Source organism: Falco biarmicus, chromosome 4, assembly GCF_023638135.1.
Source record: "Falco biarmicus isolate bFalBia1 chromosome 4, bFalBia1.pri, whole genome shotgun sequence".
Taxonomy (NCBI): Eukaryota; Metazoa; Chordata; class Aves; order Falconiformes; family Falconidae; genus Falco; species Falco biarmicus.
In genome coordinates, this window is record NC_079291.1 from 106,769,335 (window position 1) to 106,789,208 (window position 19,874).

Genomic DNA, 19,874 nt, shown 5'->3' on the forward strand with positions numbered 1-19,874 from the left:
CTTACTAAGCTAACGCAGAAGGTGCATGCCAAGATACAGGCTTAAAAGAACCCTCATGACACGTGAAATATCAAAATGATCACTATAATCATTGTGTAATGATTTTAAGATGAGTTAACCACTAGCTGAAATATTCTGAGATTCTATCCTGAAAAACATTTCAGTGCAAGAAGAGAAACATTTACCATATTCACCAAAGCGAAGGGACTCCCACTGCTGCCATTCCACAATGCTGCTGACTGCACGTATACCAATGTAGATCAATAGCATCCCTAAAGTGGCATCTAACAAGAAGTTGATAAGGTACCTGAAAGGAAAAATGTAAAAGAAAACAAGGAGCAGGAGTCCATTTTCTACAAGTTGTGTATTTTAACACCACGACTGATAAAAGATCTATATATATGTTGAGAAGCCAGAGTACTGAGAATAGTCATTTCCTCGCTTCTGTAATTACATAGCCTATAATTGAAATAGTTTTAGAAGAGTCTTAATATTTTGTTTATGCCTGTATTTTCATGAACTCTGGTGTGTGCATGTACATTACTCTATATAAAACTCCAATACTCATTTTATTTGCTTTACTTGTTTAAATTAAAACTAGATTTCCTTTTTTCCCATTGCTTAGTTCATTCTGCATGGAAAACCTGTATTTGAATAAACCCAAAGGAATAAAAGGAAAAAGAATAAAAAGAAAAGCTGCAGACACCTCAAAGAATTTGAAGGTAAAAATTTCAATCCCAAACACTCTCATTCTGATGGGAAAAGACACAACTAGAGAGTTTTTCTTGCTTGAGGGAGCCCTCTCCTAGCCTATCATGCCTATAGGGTACAGTCACTATCTCGGGCCAAATTTCAGCTTACTTAGTGTTAGGGAGAAAAGTAGTTTACTTTCTTGCACATCAGTTCTTGTCCAATAAACATTTGAAACAATCAGGAACAAGCCTTCCCAGAAACAAAATCCAACTAACTACCCCTCAAATGGACACACAACTGCTGCACTACTAGTTTGTTTCAAGAAGAGCTTCTGGGATCTTACCTATGTTTCAAGAAACCAGAGATTAATATGGGTTTCAAATTAATTCTTAGGTTCGTTAAATGGCACAGCTAAAAATCAGACCATTTTGTTCGTCACTTTTGTTTATTTACTATCACTGATTTTAGCTGAAGAAACCAGCAGCTGAGAAAGAGCCCACTAAGAGACACATAGCAAATCCCTGTTACTGAGATTCTTACTTCGTAATTCCAAATGCTTACGGTAAACTCTAGAGTCTATAGGAACTTATCTGCAGGGATAAAAATACAAATCAGAGACCTGTGGGCTTCAGCTGGCTGTGGCGACAAATCCACATGGACAAAATAGTATCAGAAAGCGGAAAGCAAAGACCGAATGCGTGCATTCAAAACAGTAAAGGAAAAGCTGTTCTAACCCTCAAAATCCCGTTCAAAGAGCAGCTCAAAACCAAAAAATGAAACAGATAATGCCTTGTTTCAGCAAAGACTTACACATAAACTTTTTAAAAAAGTAGTTATTTTCTAATAGCTGTGTGTCAGATTAGAGTTTTAATGAACTTGGTACTAGACAAACATTAAAATCAAGGTTTAGTGCTTGGCAGAGGGAACTCAGCAATTACAAGCCTACACAAGTCATTTTAAGGCCACAAGAGGCTGCTGTAAGTCTGCAGGAAGGCAGCCGTCAGGAGCAGGGAGAAGAGCTATGCCAACACCTATTTCACATCAAATTGCAGCTCACAACACAAGCCGAGCACGCCTGACATTCCCAAGCGCATCAGGCTCACTACATGTCGGCAACGTGCTCATGTGATGCGCAGCATCAGCCCTGCTCATGTGTAACCGGTGCACCAGCACCACCAACAAAAAAACAACACCTGCCACTACTGGAGAAATGCATCTGGCTGAGCGTTCAGCGAGGAAAAGGCTGGGCTTCACACAAACTTCCCGGTGCACAGCATACAGCCAGCTGAGTACCTTGCACCACAGGAGAAGAGTGCTGTTTGCTTTTTCTATTTAAAATTCTTCAAACAACCACCCATCTGTCAAGGTGTTTTAACAGATGCTTTATCAGCTGTGATAGGATCACACACCTGCCTGAGTTGCAGCACTACATTCCCAAACAACTGGCAACTTCCAGCTGTAGTTCTTTCCAAGCTTTGAACCACAATGTTTTCTAAAACTACCTTTTTCTGGTTTTGTTCTGAAAATAACTCAAACTACAAAACAGGAAAGAAGAGAAAACTATCCGTGTTTGAACTTCCTGAGTAAAATTATTATTAAAGTCACAGATAGAAATGTTGCTTTTACTCACTAATTTTGACCCACTCACACACTTAAGATCTATGTTTCCCAAGAAAGGGCAAGTGGCTTTGATCAATACTACACGCTATTTCTTTCTGCTAACAAGGAGGGCCTGCATCATTGCCCAAGAAATTACAGAGCTCCACACTGTGATTTTTATTATCCCGAGAACAGTGAATAACAGTTCTCTACACCACACCCTCTTGTTTTGTGTCATGTTACACTTGTATGAAAAGTGGTATTAAAAATATATGTAGACTATATTAAAACATGTAGAGGAGAGCGCACATGTTAGCAAACCCTTTATTTTGAAAACCTGGTACACAGCACAAAGTTACTTTTAATTTTACAATACTGTAATAAACTGTTGAGCTTCTGGTCTGGTTTCGGCTGGGACAGAGTTAATTTCCTTCTTAGTAGCTGGTACAATGCTGTGTTTTGGATTTGGTGTGAGAATAATGTTGATGACACATTGATGCTTTTATAGCTGTTGCTGGGTCATGTTAATACTAAGTCAAGGACTTTTCAAGTTTCTCAGCCCTTGACAGCCAGAGGGCTGGAGGGGCACAAGAAACTGGGAGAGGGTACAGCCAGGACAGCTGGAGGAGCTATTTCATACCACAGAACACCTTGTAAACTGGGAGGGGTTGACTGGGCCTGCTGACCACTGCTCCGGGACCCGCTGGGCATCGGTCAGCGGGTGGCGAGCAATTGTATGGTGCATCACCTGTTTTCTTAGCTCCCTTCCCTTTGGATTTTGTTGCTCTCCCCTTCTCCTTCCTTTTCATTAAAATTATTTAAAATTATTGTTTTTATTCCCCCCCCCCCCCCCCATTATTAAATTGTTCTTATCTCAACCCTCAATTGTACGTTCCTTCCCAAGCCTCCTCCCCATCTCTCAGGGGCAGAGGGGGAGTAAGCGAGCGGCTGCACGGTACTTGGCTACCGGCTGGGGTTAAACCACAACAGTTTTAGATTTAAACACTAACAATTTTAGACACGCTTTGGTTAGCTTACTTGAATATATACTTTAATATATAAAAATGGAATGAAAGCAATTTACACCTGCCAGTTTTTAAATCTATTGTGAAATTCTTAAATCAGTAAGCAAGGAAAAATCCTACCAATGATGCCTGGAATTATTGAAACTGTCACAATTATAACCTGAACTTTACAGTTAAGTGTGTTAAAATAAATGCATTTTCTCTACCAAAATGCTTTGTGGTGGGAAGAGCAAACTAGTGTTTTACTTGCACATTTATAGCATGTAGGAACACAGAAGAAACCAAGGAGGAATAAGGGTTATAAAACAGGTTTGTGAAGCAACACAAGCATATTCCTTGAGCTGCGCAATGCCTTTGTTTACCAAAGGACAACAGTGAGCAGGTGCCACTGGAGGAACTGGATTGGTTTTAAAGGGGAAATTACTAGGCTTTTAGAAACAATTTCACAGCTTCTATTACCAGGAATGTGTAAGCTTCTTCGAGCATGAGCCCTATCAAGAACAAACCCAAACAACTGCCATTTGCTTCAGGAGCTCCTGTAAAGAGCATGACAGGGTCTTAGTCATAAAATCTTCAGGTTTAATACACTACAGTGAAATGCTTATCTACTTAGTCACACTTCTCCAAGCGTGACATTGCAAAATTAATTTTTGTACTAACTGCCTGGGTACAGAGCAAGATTTCCTGTTTTTAACAAAATGAAAATAATACTGCAGTAGCTAATGTAGGTTTTAGAAGAAAATACAACCGTGAACGACTTGTTATTTTGCTAAATATGCCTGAAAGCAACAGGACTGTATATGAACCCCCCCGCTGCAGTGAACAGTGCAGCTGGTGGTCAGCGTACACAACTTTCTATTAATTTCCTTTGATCCCTAGCACCTCCTTCAGTAAACAGCCTTGTATTACAATGTTTATCCTAAGTCCTTGTTTATTAATTGGAGAGGGAGAAGTAGTAAGAGTTCATCCTCAGTCTAAAATATCTATACACAGCCCAGAAAACACTTTCCCAGGCCCTGCTAGGCATGAACTAAAAGAGCAGAAACTCCGATACTTGATCAACTAAGCTTAAACCAAAGGTTTTTGAAAGTGATTGATTTTTACCATGAAAATTGGTTTCTCAGGTTTATCTTGCATTATCATCAATGTACACCATTAAACTCAAATGCAGAACTTCCATAAAGACCAATCATTTTGAAATTAAACACTCACAGTGAACAAGGGTCTTCTTCTGTAAGGTCTGATAAATAGACATTTGCAAAGTGGATGAACAACATCCCTATGGCTTGCTTGGAAGTATCTAAAAACCTGTATAGAGTAAAAACAGTTTTTAAGACACACAAAACTGTTTACACCACAATCAGACGTTGCAAATTTATTTTAATTAAAATTCCATCTCAATTATTCACTTAATCTTCAAATAAGAACACCAGAATGATAAAGAGTCATGGTATTTAGCTTACTTAGCAATGTTTAATTTTAAATTCTGCCCCTTTTTTCCACGGGTATTGCTAACAGTAAACCAAATGCTAACTTGAACCCTTAGCGCTGTCATGTTAAAGTCTTGGGATATCCTCTTGGTATCATGTGCATTACCAAAGAGCTAAACTTCACAAAATCTAGCTAAGTCTTTAATAACCTCCTGTAAACAATGAGTATCCCAGCCGCAGCAGATATTTCAGTCCTTTCATGTTTATGCATTTTTAGCAAGTTTATGGTACAGGCAGAAATGAAATTCTCATCACATGCTTGTTGGTGAACAATTTAATAGCTGGCAAATGAGTCCTTTATCTACAGTATTTCACTAAAAAGCCAACATATTTTTCACCTGAAAGCATGAAATGGTCTCACTGAATTTTATCTGTAGTACAACAGCTTAGACCACACTGCAAAAGAATTACAACCTTGAAAACATTATCTCCAAAGCAGATGACAGAGAGAAAACAGTTTGCTACTTACAGGGAAAATATAAAAAAAAAACCCCACCTGGGTACTGATTCATTAGTGACTCTAGCCCTTACCGTTCTTCTACAGTCATCCTTTGCACAAAAGCAGAACTTCCAGTGAATGTTTCATTAAATGTTAAATATAGGAAAGGTGTCAAATGTATTCTGTAGGCAAGTGTGTTCTTTATACAGACCAACAGCCCTTCTGCTTGTTGATTCCATGTCTAAAAGAATCCCAACAACCCAACAGATTCAAGCAACACTGTATACCTGAATTCATCTGCCCTCCCTGACAACTTTATTCTTTCGCATTCATGGCATGACATTGAGAGCAGAGTGTTGAAGATGAGGCAGGAAGCCAGTGAGTTACTTATCTAATCAGTACACCATACTATAAATAACAGTACTCAAGTCCCAGAACAAGATTCTTTGCTTAAAAATTAAGGGCTATCACTGCACTTCTCAGAACTTCAGGCTGAGGTAGACTGTAGTACACAAAGATTTTGTATTTATTTTTTCGCTAAAATAAAGGTCAGGATTAGTCCTGAAAAGCAGCATTGTATGAGAGTAATTTAAACCACTGAAGTCTTCAACAACTGGAATGACAGCTTAATGTTTACATCAGTCTCAAAACTAGTACAGGTTACGTTGGCATTACTACAAGCCAACAACTTTTTAAAAGTAATAAAAAAGATGGTGCTATTTTATGCCTTTTTTATTTATATCTTTTACCATACTGCTTTCAATATTATACATAGCTACAGAACATGGAATTTTGTTTAAGCCCAGCCAAGAGCTTCCTATAAGCTTCTGTAAGTTTGTAGACATTCAGAGGCATCTTGGGGCAACTGTTAAGTTCCCATCTTCAGAAGCAAGCACAAGCTTATGTCTAAATGTACACCTTCAGAGAGATACTTGGAAGTGTTTAGTGAAAAGAACTAGCAGGGAAACACACAGAAGAGAACTTTTTGTTGGCTCATGTATTTTGGTAGCCTTTTTTGTTCCTCGCTGTCAGTCACCAATTTCTTGCCATCATTTTTTTTTTTTTTTAAATCATCATATGCAAACAATTATTTCCTCCATTTCTAAAACATGCACGAAACAACAAATTTAAGAATAAAGCATGCAGCATACCATATCCTCCAGGGACGTCTTTCATGCTTTGGTTCTCTGAAGCGTTTTACTAAGAAAAAAAAAATATAATTGAAATCAATCAGCAACTCTCAAAGCAACAAAAATATAGAAAAATGAAAGCAAATCATCTTTCAGAAACATTACATTCTTTGATAAATTAGATCTTACACAGCTGCATTTCACTTTATCAATCTCTAAGGATACATTTTTAAAGAAACTGGCTCCCTTCCGTCACCTTCACGTCCTTACAGATCCCTCGTCTGACTGTCAACACACCTCACATGAAAAACCAATATATTACCAACCACTATGTCATTGGCCTTAGCTTTTATGACCGCCCATCCAGAAAATTTAATTTCCGATAGGAAAGCAGGAATTACAAAAGACCGTTTCTTTTGCTCACTGGAGAGCAAAAGTCAAATTGGAAAGTATTCTCACAATATAGGGGCAATCTATAATATCAGGAATAAATCAAGTTCATTAGTAACAGGACAAATATATCCTCTAATCAAGTATATTTATTTTATGGATGACAAATAAGACCTTTGTGGGCAAACTGAATTGCAAAAGGAAAGCAGTGCAGATTTTTTCAGTCAGATAATTCCTTCACAAAAAGGTTGATACTCATTAACATATTAAAAACTATTTAAAAAAAATAATCCAGTATTAAAATTACTGCCAACTATACAACAACAAAAAATACATAAAATTGACTATTTCAATCTTGAAACACATTATACTATAAAAGTGTTCAGTTATCTGATAGAAGGCTCCTCTCACAGCCTGCCCAGCTACTCCCAGGTCCATCGCCACAAGCGCGGAGGAGCAGGACCCAACGGCAGATGAAGGAACAGATCACAGACTCAGGAGGCAGGGACAGCTGTCCCAGTAGAGCCTCAGTTCCACCAGCCAGGGCTGACCCCCATCCTGGGGAGCCGGCTCTGGAGCGCCTTTGGGACAAAGGTGGTCAGTGCATCAGGGCATGGGACCACTACGGGATGCAGGGGAAAAGTGTTTGGTGATTGCACAAGACTTACTACAGGTTGTTTAGGGGAGGAACCAAAAGCAGGGAAGAGGAAGGATCTAGATGACTCATGGAGGAACAAGTGTGTGAAAACAGAGGGATAAGGGGATAAAAAGTTGCTCATACGTAGCACTGTGTGATCTGCAGTTTGTCCTATCTTTAGGAAATTCCAGTTCTAACTGTTTCTGGGCAAGAAAATCTTTTTCCCTACTGGGAACACGTGCTCAGCCCTAACAGAGGTCAGACTTGGGGCAGGGAGCTGTGGCAGCCTCGCTTTTGCCTGACCTGGCCTCATGCTGCAATACAGACTTATTTTCTGTTACAGCTGCAAGATACTAGTTCCTTATATATCCCAAAGACAAACCAAAGATAACAGGGTAACGGAAAACCTTTCCACTAAGGATGGGGTTTACTTCCTTCTTCTGTCCACGTTTCGGTGTCACTCACCAGCTCCTTCAATATAGTCTTCAAAAATAATTATTTAGGCTCTTATTTCAAAAATTATTTATTTTTTAAACAAAAGGAAAATTTAAGCCTCAATTTCCCTCCTCCCCTTCAACTTGCAGAAATTCTGTCTTAAAAGGCACAAACCGTAGCAGGTATAGGTCAGGCAAACCATCAGTAGGTATTTTGACCTGCTTCTCCAGGTATTAGAGATGAATTTAAGTTTCAAATAGGATGTTGCATGTAAATTATGCTTACTGGGCTTTCCAAGCCTTTAAAACACGTTTTGGTTTATGAATCAATCACAACTTTTTCACAAGGAAGGCAACCTCACCCAAAGCCAACCATCCTAATACAGCATTAATGTAATTACCTGAATGCCTTTAATTAAATAAATACATAAACATTCACCGCTGAGGTGGAGGGGCAGCATTTCCAGGGAGCAGTGAGCTAACAGCTTGCCATTTTTCCGTCACTGCTTCCGACAGCAGAGAGAGAGAGAAACTGTGTTTCACTCCTGTGTAATCTGACCGTTAGAAATTAAAAAGTGACAAGAGGAAAAGACCGTTCATTTACACCAAAGCTAAAGCTGTAATAGCAACATTTGCCAGCAGTTTCCTCTGAGAACAGAATGCCATAAATATAAAACTTCTGCTAAAAATGAGCAACACCCAGCTAAGTTAAGGAGTTTGCCGTTTATGACCGGTCCCCCCCAGTCACACTATGGATTACTTTAGTGCCACTTTCCCACAACAACAGGAAGCCACAAAGCATCACAAAATAAATGCAAGAAACAGAAGTTTCAACTTACTGTGGAGTTTGTGCAAGATCTTTTTCTGCAGACAAAATAGAAAATAAACTGGTAAGATTTGCATATCTGGGGGGGAGAGGTGGGAATTCCAAGCTTAGACTTACGTCTATTTTTACTATGAAGAAGCTGTATAAGCCTGTGGATTCGTTTCTTTCTCTGAAGTATCCACAAAACAATTGTTTGGAAGAGGATACTCAAAAACAATTCAACTAACACCACTTCAAATTTTATCCATACTGAGAAAAAGACTTCAGAAGGTCCACGTTTCTCTGGCCAGTTCCGAGAACATAACATTTCATTTGAGTTAACATTAAACAGGAGAGTTAGCTCTGAAAGCCTAGAGGCTTTCAGATGTCTTTTGGGAATGTATTAAATGGCTGATCACACCACATACTTCCATCCCCCGCTAAATGAAATGAGATAATCTGTTTAAATGCTTTAGGAGTTGCTACTTGATGAATGTGTACCTGTACACTTGAAAGCCCAGTAGATCCAGAGGAAACAGGGTTGTTTTCTCAGCCTAGTTTCTTGCAGCTCTATGTCTGTGAGCATCAGGTATTTCTGACATACCAGATATTGCCAGGTATTTTCCTGCACACCCCTGCGCAGTATCTGGGTTACGCTGCCTATCTGGCACAACGGGCTATCACATCAGAGTGGCTGAAGTCGACAGCAATTCAACTTCTCCCCCAGCACGGGAGCGTGCTTTCTGGATGGCTGTAGACACCTGGGGCCTTCCCAGTAAGTAATATGAGCAAAAAAATGACAGGCTGTAGATAATCACACTGGTAAGCTCAGAGCTGAATATTAACAAATTAATTTTGCAACCAAAAGCCAGCACATTTTGTCAGATAAAGCTTCTGTAAATTTTTTAAGCATCTATCAAATTGGGGAGGGGAAAGCAATTCTCCCACTTGCCCTCCCCCCAAATATGCCACGATTGTCGAAGTTTTCAGCCCCTCTCACAGTTTCTCTTGGCAGTCTGCACTGCCTCACTGTAAACTCAGAGACGTGCACTGGTGCGTGTGTCAGCTGACAGATGGATCTCAATCTGCCAACTTCTCACTCCGAGGAGACAGTACCACTCCATATGCTTCAATTCGGAGCGCTATACTCGCACTAGCAAGAATTCACCATATTTAATATTAATTAACTAATAATGTTCAGAATTTCATACTGAATTATAAATGAAGAAAGAAGTGCTGCTTGTTTATACGCTCCATGCCAGAAACGTTCAAGAAAGGAAACAAAAGCACTTCTGCCAACAAGCATGTGAGCTGCCAGATGGACAGTTAATAGATAAGCATATAAGGCAGAGTATTGCTAATGCAAAATTCAAGTTCCTTGAATCATCTTCCCATTTCATTGAAATTCTAGAAATAATTAACGCCAGAGTACTGTGGAAAGGTTTCCAACAGTTACTTTAACACAGGAGTTCTGCAGTCAGTATTCCAGAAAACTGAAGACTCACAGGGAAGAATAAAGATAAATGTTCATATATAAGAACAGAGACAAGAAACAAAAAGCCTCTTCAATCTGTCAATATGAAAAGCAACACTTGAATCTGCATTTGGAATTCAGCCTTTCCTTCTCTCCCTCCTTCACTTCCTCAAACGTCCCACAGGGCAAATTTTTCTGATGTGAAGTAACTTCAACATGGTTTCAAGAACTCCACGCTTCTGGGTGGCTGCTCTTGCAGCAGCGCAAAACTGGCTCAACTCAAACATATGAAATGTTTTTACATAGCATGTATCACTGCATTTCTTAGACACGTGTTCTGGAAGTTCACAATAAGAAACCTTCTGATCCCAGTAAAGATCTAAGAAGATTTCACTAGCTCATTAATTTGAAATTCAAAAAAAGGAAAACAAGCTAAAGAATATTCAACATATTTGATGTTCTCCGCAGCTGTACTACAATAACACTGCTTTTCTGAGACGACAATTGGGAATTTCATCTGTATGTCCACTGCTTCTCAAAACTTTTTCAAAACCAGGTCAAAGACAAAGCATGTGAGAAAAATGTTTCATTTCATAAACCTGCTACACATTTCTGCCACCAGATCTCAGCAAAGCCACAGCTGAGCTAGGCAAACAGAAGAAGAAAACCAAAAGTAGGAAAAGTTAGCGAGGGTAAGGTCACATTCACACGTCACACATGCAAACCTGCGCACGTGCGTGGGCACTTTCAGTGAGAACAGAATCAGACCCTTCTTGCGGGCGTACAGGCAACAGGCACAAGGAAACAGCCACAAGTTGCAGCCAAGGAAATTCCAACATAGTGGAAGTAAAATGTTTCCAATGAGACCAATTAAACTCTGCAACAAGTTGCCCAGAGAGGGTGCAAAGACTTCAGTCTCACAGACCTTGAAAATTCACCTGGACGATGCTCTGAGCAAGGGGACACAGGCTGGCCCTGCTCTGAGGAGGAGGTGGGGGCAGGTGACATTTAGGCTCTCTTCCAACAAAAACTGGTCTGTAAGTCTACGAGTCATCTTTCTGTGATATGATGCTTAAAAGTTCTCGAGATTGAGCCAGTTACCAAAGGACCAAAGTGTGGTTAACCAAAACCTATACATACACACATACATATGCATGCACAGAATTTTAACAGTGAGAAATCTGCTGCAGTTTGAGCTTTCGTACAGTGTTATATCATGAGAATGTTCCATCTCCTCCAGCAGGTTGGCTTTGCTGGGCTTCCTGAATAACACATTACAACCAACCAAATCCTCCAACACAGCCCTTACAGTGCAAGACTGTTGTGATCTGTGGGGTTACTTTGATTTTAATTCACATGGTTTCCAACATGCAAGACAAGTATTAAAGTTTCCAGTAGAATGCTGTTTTGCTAATTATGTATGGAGTAACAGCTGAAGAGTTACACCAAGCCTTAGCATCCAAACTCAGAATTGGATGCAGAATTTCATATGGCTACTCTCAGACAAGTGAACTATTTTCGGAACATTTGGTAATCAGGAGAACATATGCATCATAAATTTGATCCTGCAATTTCTAACACTGTAAAAAACTTGTAAAAATCAACTACATATGCAGGCCAGATTTCAATTTTTTAAAATTCTTTTTAGGAAGACTGTCAAAAACACTATTCTCCTTGTTAGTATCAACACTTCCCCCACAACAGTGGGAACCATATGTAATGAATAGGCACAGACACCCTAATAATTCCTGAAAATACACACCACCACCACGGAATGACAACTATCGGTGGATTTTATGTTACCTGTGATCTTTATCACACATTTGAACTCCCCTCCCTTTCCCACTAAAGCAAAGCTTTTAAAAGGCTTGTCTTGCTGTTTATCACCCCCGTTATTCTCTTGGTAGCAGCAAAGAGGAAGTAAGAAATTACAGACTTCCCCAATATAGAATTTTTCTTTTTTAAATTAATTTTGCAAGAAACAACATGCCTAATGATAATGATCTACGATGATGCCTTACAAAAAGGTGTACAAATGTATAAACCACATATAACTTGACTGCCAAAAGTTTTTGACACTTATGAACTCAGCATCTCCCTATATTCATAGCTTAAAAAAAATGGGAACATGGGGCGTGTGTGTTTAAAGAGAGGTAATAAATGTGATCGCAAAAAAAGACCAAAAGAGCCAGTAGTTTTGGCTTGCTGCTCATTTCTCCAAACAAAAAAGAAAACGTGCTACAGTCTTGGTAATTCAATTTTTGCCCTACTGCAATTGCTCCCTCTCTTCCTATGCCCTACATTAACTACAACTGAGATGCTCAAACACAGGATACCCTGAAAGCCTGCTGCTTAATTCCCTACAAAAGAACTCCCAAGATCTTAATTATATTTTTGCTTAATGACCTAGACTTGTCAACACTCTTGGACACCAATTATACTAAAGCAGAAATTATACTGGACTAGAGCAACTGATTGCCAGCTACATCTGTATGCGTGCATACATATAACGAAAATCACACGTATTGAAGAATGATAGCAGAAACCATGGTTTCCTCATGATGAAGAAAGTTATGGAATAACTCACTCAGAGGAAAATTTTGTTCTAGTCAGTGTTAAAGACTGACATACTATGAAGTGCATAAGCTCACCAGCAAAAAGGATTTTCAAAATTTCTGTAAGACAAAAAGCGGTATTAGCCATGCAAGTACCCAACCCCTTTTCTTAACTCTACTGTGTCCTTGGCCTCAATGGTTCTGTAGAGATATGTGTGTAATTAAGAACCTGTCCATTAAAGACAGTCACCCAGGCAGAAACTTTATAGAAATATTGGACACAATAAAGTTTAATGACCCAGCTAGTTAGTTATTCAGGGACATCGTAAGACTAATGATTCAGTGTCCAGACAGCCCCACGGTACCTGCAAAACTGCAGATCTTATCCCAGTCTCTTCGTTCCAATGGCAGCAGTTAGAATAACATTGCGGCTACAGTTTTTAGCCACAAAACCCTGGCGATAGTTAAACAGGTCTGACTGACACTCTTGCGAGAGCAGAGAACAAGGGATTTTGTTTTACTGCAACATTAAATACGCTAATGCCAAGCATCCGCCAAGCCCAGATATCTCATGACCAGGGCTCTTTTGTCTCACACAGATGACATAAGGTGATGGAAAACGATGTGCCAGCACTGGATTTCACATAGTTTATCAAATGGGCAGCAGTGCTTGCTGGATAAATGCTGGAGAGTTACTGTTACTGGAAGTAACCTCTGTAAAAGCATTACTACCTACCTGCTTCCACACCCAGCTAAAACCGACCTGTACATTTTGTCCCTACAAAAAAGGTTTGGTGATAGCTAAGGGAATGGAGATCACACAGTGAAGCTCCCTTCACAATGCAGGGGAGGAGAGGACAAATCATTATCAGAAAAAAACCCCAAACCTGAGCTTTGGAATAAAACAGATTACGTTGCTCCTTCAGGAAGGGTAGCCAAATGCATTACATGCAGTTGGTGGGCTTTTATTCCTAACACATGCATATTTTAAGCTTAAAAAAAAAATAATTTTCCAAATGCTTAGCTTGTAAAGATTGGCTGAGGGACACACAAACAAGTCATACTACCTGTCACATACAACTCGGTCTAATACAATTTCACCAAGGCTGATCTCACACAGCCTGGTAGCACATGATAGTGTGGTTCTGACAGAAACATTAACTTGGCTGTCAATAAAGGGAACAAATGTGTCTTAGTAGCGCATGCAACCCAGACATACCACATCAACAGCTACTGTAATTGAGCTTTGGCCCTTTTTTATTTTAAAGGTAAAGCTTAATTTTAAAATAGGTAAACCAACTTAGCAGACAAAGAATTAGACACAAGTTCTCACTCACAATTGCTGATTTACTCGCTATCTCCCCAGACAGCCCAGCACTTTACAAGTCAGAAAACACATGTAACACACACTACTTAAACAAAAGTATTCAGCCCTTTACATCCTGAAAGGCATGCCGATACTATAACAATACTAAAAATAAAGGGTTACAAGTAACTGATTTAAGAACTCCAAGATAAATAGCACAAGTAGCTTAGGAAGTATTTATACAAATACTACAGTTGTAAGACAAGATTTGATCTTGGAGACAAGCATTTGTTATCTTTGCATTTAGCATATGTAGCACCATTCAGTCAAGATGTGCTCTATCTGAAAGGTCATAATACAAATCACAGTTTCCCAGCACTCTCAGAGACAGAAGCATATGCTATTCTGTTTCAATAGGTATGAGATAATTAAAGCAAAGTAAATCTAAACTTCCAGCCCTAAAAGTGCCTGCGAGACTGGGTTTAGAAATTTAATACAGAGGTCTCTTGCAAATACTTATACTCTGAACCCGGTGTTATTAAACAACCACACCAAAAAAAAGAAAAGGGTAGGTTGCTAGAGAAATGCATGTACCATTCCTACCATGTGATCCACACACCTAGTGAGAGCTGAAAAATACAGTCTGCTGTGTTCAAGTGGATTTTTTTCTATTAAAAATAAGAACCATTTGGGAAACATGAATTATTTAGTGCAAACCAAACAGAATCAATCCATATTAATGTGCACTAAGCAGCAATTTACGATTCACAACACCGTTTTCACGTACAGCATTCACAAGATCACTCAATAATACATGAAGCTTTCCTAACATTATTAGTATGACAACGGATATCAATGAACTTTGAGTCATTCAAGCTGGTTGTTTTAAACCAGCTCCTGGGAACTGCTGGAACTGCCAAAGCACAGCTACAAGCTCACTCATCATTCATTAAAATATTAATTAAGCCAGTAACTGTAGCAGTTTGAAAAGCAAAAAGCAAACCCAAAATTTAAGTTCAGATATACAGAAAATGAATGCAAAAGGAAAACTGTTTCCATTTATAGAAAACTATAAAAAGCAAATATATTAAATCGTGGAGGCCAAAGGTGGACATACAAATTAAATGGACTCTAAACATATTGTGTAAGTAGCTTGGCTTACCAGATTCATTCTTCCTAGGCTGCTGAAACTATTGATGCAAGCAAGACACATTTCACATAATACCAGTTGTTTTAAAAAGAACAAAAAATATACAACCTGCTTTCATACACTCTCTTTACAGACAATGAAATAGCCTGAAAGGAGAGTCAGTGGCCAATTATGCAGACTACTTTGATACAACATATCTAACAGTTAGATATCCACGGCATAAATTAAATTTCTGAAATCAAGATGAACACATGTAATAATTTCCATGTGCATGAGCATTCTTTTTAATGATAAAGCTTCACACTTCTTAACATTTGTGCAAGTTTCATAAAAACACCAAAACCTAATGCCAGCACTAAAACCACTGCCATAAGAAGGCTCAAGCTTTTAGGTTCAGGTGGAGGAGAGTGGGTGTGTGTTGTCCCCCACTCCTCTCCTGTTTAATTTGGAAGCTTCTTAGACTATTTAATCTTCTAACATTACAATTACCTCTCAAAGAAAGTATTAGAAACCTAGACACATAACATACGCTGCTAGTCACACCATCCTCCTCAAAACAAGAAAGCTATGCTGGAAGATGTTGCATAGTAGCTTTTCCAGCCCAAGAAAGAAAGTAAGAGCAATTATTCTAAAAAAGTAATTAAAATTTTAGAGCATATCATCTTCAAAAATTATTAGAGACAGAGGATATTTGTTGTTAGCTGTGAATACTTGATTGTAATTTTAATTTTTTTTAATGGAAAAAATATTTTTGACAAATAGAAAAAAAAAAAAGTAAAACAACAAAAAAAAAAGTACAGGTTATTTCTGTAAAGTACTCACATTCAAGGTGACTGACTAGCCTGTCCAGAATTGGTAAGATGAACCCTATAGAACAGTACCTGGCCAAGTTCTGAGCACTGAGGCCCAGGACAATCTTTTAAGTTGTACCAGTTACCAAACCGACGTTAGTCCTATAGAACTGTTACATGTGAAACCCTTAAAAGTTCAGGATCGCCTCTCTCGAGTTCACCTCTCACTAACAATTTCCACTTACTTCCATTGGTTCATCTCTTTCAACAGTGTCAGTGGAGCACAGCAATGGAGAGACCTTTCAAACAAAAGGAGTACACAAATAAACTTCTTTTCACAAATCTTCACATCCTGAGCACCTTGCTGCTTCCCAAGTCCTCCTGGGCTCTATTTAATGCCCTGTGACCAGATAAAACAAGGAAATGTAACACTGTCTTCCTCTTCTCCCAGGTGAGCCAACAAGAGGAGGAATCCTAAAATCATAGAATCGTTTAGGTTGGAAAGGACGTCGAAGATCAGAGTCCAAATGTTAACCCAGCACTGCCAAGCCCACCACTAAACCATGTCCCTCAGCGCCACAGCTACAAGTCTTTTAAATACCTCTGGGGATGGTGACTCAATCACTTCCCTGGGCAGCCTGTTCTAATGCCTGACAACCCTTCAGGTGAAAAAATTGTTCCTAATATCCAATCTAAACCTCCCCTGGTGCAACTTGAGGCCATTTCCTCTGTCCTAATGCTTGTTACCTGGGAGAAGAGACCAACCTCCACCTTGCTAAACCTCCTTTCAGGTAGCTGTAGAGAGCAATAAGGTGGTATCTTAGAGTCTGGGGTAGCCAAAAACTTCACAGAAGTTAAGATGCCCAAAGCCAAAACATTTCAAATTATAAAAATATTTGATTATTTTTTAAAAATTGCAACATCTAGAGAAAAAAAAAATCCACCATGAACAACAAAATAAAACAAGTTTAGTACCTTCCTTGGGATAACTTTTTCCTACTCTAGCTCAGAACGCTTGTGAACTAACTTACACCTGTAACTGAGTCTGAACCATGTATGTGAACTATGAGGAATCTGAACTGTGAATCCATTTTAGCATGTTTTCATCCTCAGCATTCATTTCACACGACAACGTATGTATGAGGTTATGACAACAAGTGATTCAGGGTCACTGGTAGAAAAACAGGTCTTCAGTACCTTGACCAACAGCGTGAACATGTTTAATTATTCCCGATTAAACCGTAAAACCCCATCCCTATACCACACTACCTGCAAAGGCAGTCTCATGCAAGCTCCAAGCTTATATTCAGTCTGCCAGAGAGATTTAACATAATAAGTTTCATAGGGAATACATTTTGCCGTGATCAAGAAATCTTTGCGAATGTGAAGCGTTTCCTACCAGCAGGCATGAGAAAGCAGACCTGATTTTTCATTTCATCAACAAAATCCACACAGATAAGACCTTGTTAAATACCAGTTTGAGAATGCAAACTTCATTAACCATGAAATTAATATCACTGCAGAACACAAAAATGCACACTGTGTTTGTACAAATCAGCTCCTTACAAATTTAATTATAAAACACTACTCAAGAACACATTCATTATGCAGTTTACAATTAAACAACGGTCTAGCTAACGGTCCAGAAGTTAGTTCTAATTAAACACAGATTCAGAGTTTCTGGATAATTTATCATTTTAATAGTTTACAAATGTCAGCATAACTTATCCTTTTTTCTAAACATTTCATAATGTGAATGACATGTGTAATTATACTTAGAACAAGCTTATTATCTGGAGTACAATTATACCCAGCAATCAGCTGAGTAATAAGAAAATGTAGTATGTTCTGAGCCAACAAGACAAAAGAGGACATCAGTCAACTGTTAATGAAAAGTGCAAGTTACAGATTATTTGTCTAAATGGGCATCTCCCCCCCCCCCCCCCCCCCCCCCCCTTAACTTTTACTGGCACGGCATTTCAAGAATAGTGGCTACATTTAGTGACACCAAAATATTTATAACCTGACACGATCAGGATGTACCTAATAAAGTACTATTACAATCTATATCCAACAGAGATTCTGCTTGCAAGTTGTCTGTTTTCAAAAAAACAAGGAAATATAGCTTAAGCAAGACTAAACGTGATGAAAACTTGCCTCTCCCATTGTCAGTAAACACAAAGACACATACCTAACTATGCGACAAAACAAGACCGGTCTTCTGTTTTCAAAACAGAAAACAAATCCAAAATTTTTATTCCTAACTTTGTTTCGGGTTACTTGCTTCCCTTTAGAAAGGATCAGCTAAGCAGTTCCCAACACTACTGTTACTTGCTTTTGTACAACATGAAATTTATTGGCAAGATTTGTCTTTTTCTGGAGAGCTCACAATGAACATAATTCATCCCAGCTAGATGTTTCATATAGTAAAGAATACTGCAACATTAGCACGGTAAAAGAAAACAATGCACTTAGCTAATTTACCCACGTGCTTGCATTTGGGTTTTTTCCTGCTGCAGCTCACAGTACATCTTTCATTTCTGTTTTCAACATGGGTAAGGATGTCACAGAGATACTGAAAAAACTGATGTTTTATTTAAACAAGACGCAGCCATGTAATATAGATGCAAGCGACATGTCACCATGGGGGGATAACACACTTGATCACTGTAAGGCATAATGTACTTGGCTGTGGCCTCACAGGGCTTTTCCAAGTCCTGCAGTCACAGCGGCCACTTAACCTGCAGAATAATAGCTACTGTAGCCAACTGAGATACTGATCATTGCTGACTACCACGGATTGGGCCCGGAGGAGCAAGAGGATAAACCACCTTCTTTCCTAGGACCGTCACACCCCAGTTCTGCTCCCTCCCTGGCCCCCAGCCCGATGGGGGGTGGCGTCACGGCTTCACGTCAGCCCGCCAAGCCCGCAGCGCCGCCAGGTCCGGCTCCGCGGCCGGGCGCTGTCCAGGGTCCTGCTCCGCCCGGCCGCCCCCGGGGCCGCCCAGGGGTCCTGCGGCCCCGCCACCCGCTCGCTTTCGCATGGGAAAGTCCTGCTACTTCCAAGTTCTGGACTTTTTTTTTTTTTTTTCACCTCCGCCTTTTTAAAAACTTACTCTCCCTTCGCTCCTTCCCCAAATTTTGCCTTTTAACCTAGTTTAATAGCATATCTTAACAGTTTTCCTTGACACTAAGAGGGATTCATCCCCATTGCTGCCATACTGGAAAGCAGTCCTTCAGGTAATTTCAGAGTGCCCAACACTCGGTAATCCCCAAACATGCACCGGAATGTAAGTTCTGCACGTGTCTGACAATTCACCAGGAACTTGCACTTGTGAAGAGTTCCAGGAAAAAGAACCAAATGCATTCTTCAAAGTGGGACCCAGTGAGTACAATACTGTTAGTATCTTTGTAAATATGAAAGATCCTATTTGTGATTTGAAGCTTCTGTAGGAGACAAGTTTTAAAATCAGTTGTGCGAAGAGCCTTTCTGAGGTGGTCCTCAGCAATTCACGTGAACATGTACTGTGTCACTCAGAGCATATACTTACAAGGATGAGACACTATTGAGTCGGGATATCAAGTCTTCTTACATAATACCTTTATTGATAAAACACCACCTTGCTAGTGGGCCACTGCCCTACGTCTTAGGAAACCACCATGTAGGATAAACTTGTTACTGTTACTCAGAATCCTGTATTCACTGCTGATGTTATGGGGTATCAAAGCCATTTCCCTAATATTTTCACATTTTTTTTAAAAGCTGCTCAAGCTAAAAGGAAATTCATATAGAAAACAACTGCAAATTATATGTTTTAGTTCTTTTCTATCTAGTAGTTTTCTTTAAGCTGACTTTTTTTTTTTTTTTTTTGAAAGGCCACTAGATTGATTCCTTCTCAAGTTCCTGCTCCCTAGAACATTATTCCCCCTAATAGTACTCTCTTACCTTCATGCAA

At 39.3% G+C, this 19,874-nt stretch overlaps 1 protein-coding gene across 1 annotated transcript in view; it reads right to left on the minus strand.

Annotated features, from left to right (window-relative positions):
• The window catches only part of STIMATE (STIM activating enhancer), a 38,573-nt gene that overhangs the window by 12,895 nt on the left and 5,804 nt on the right, over nt 1-19,874 (minus strand). The window contains exons 2-4 of the mRNA XM_056336194.1: nt 6,398-6,446; nt 4,530-4,625; nt 186-307 (exon numbers count right to left, since the gene is read on the minus strand). Coding sequence (XP_056192169.1) covers nt 186-307; nt 4,530-4,625; nt 6,398-6,446 — 267 coding nt within the window. The remainder of the gene's footprint in view (nt 1-185; nt 308-4,529; nt 4,626-6,397; nt 6,447-19,874) is intronic.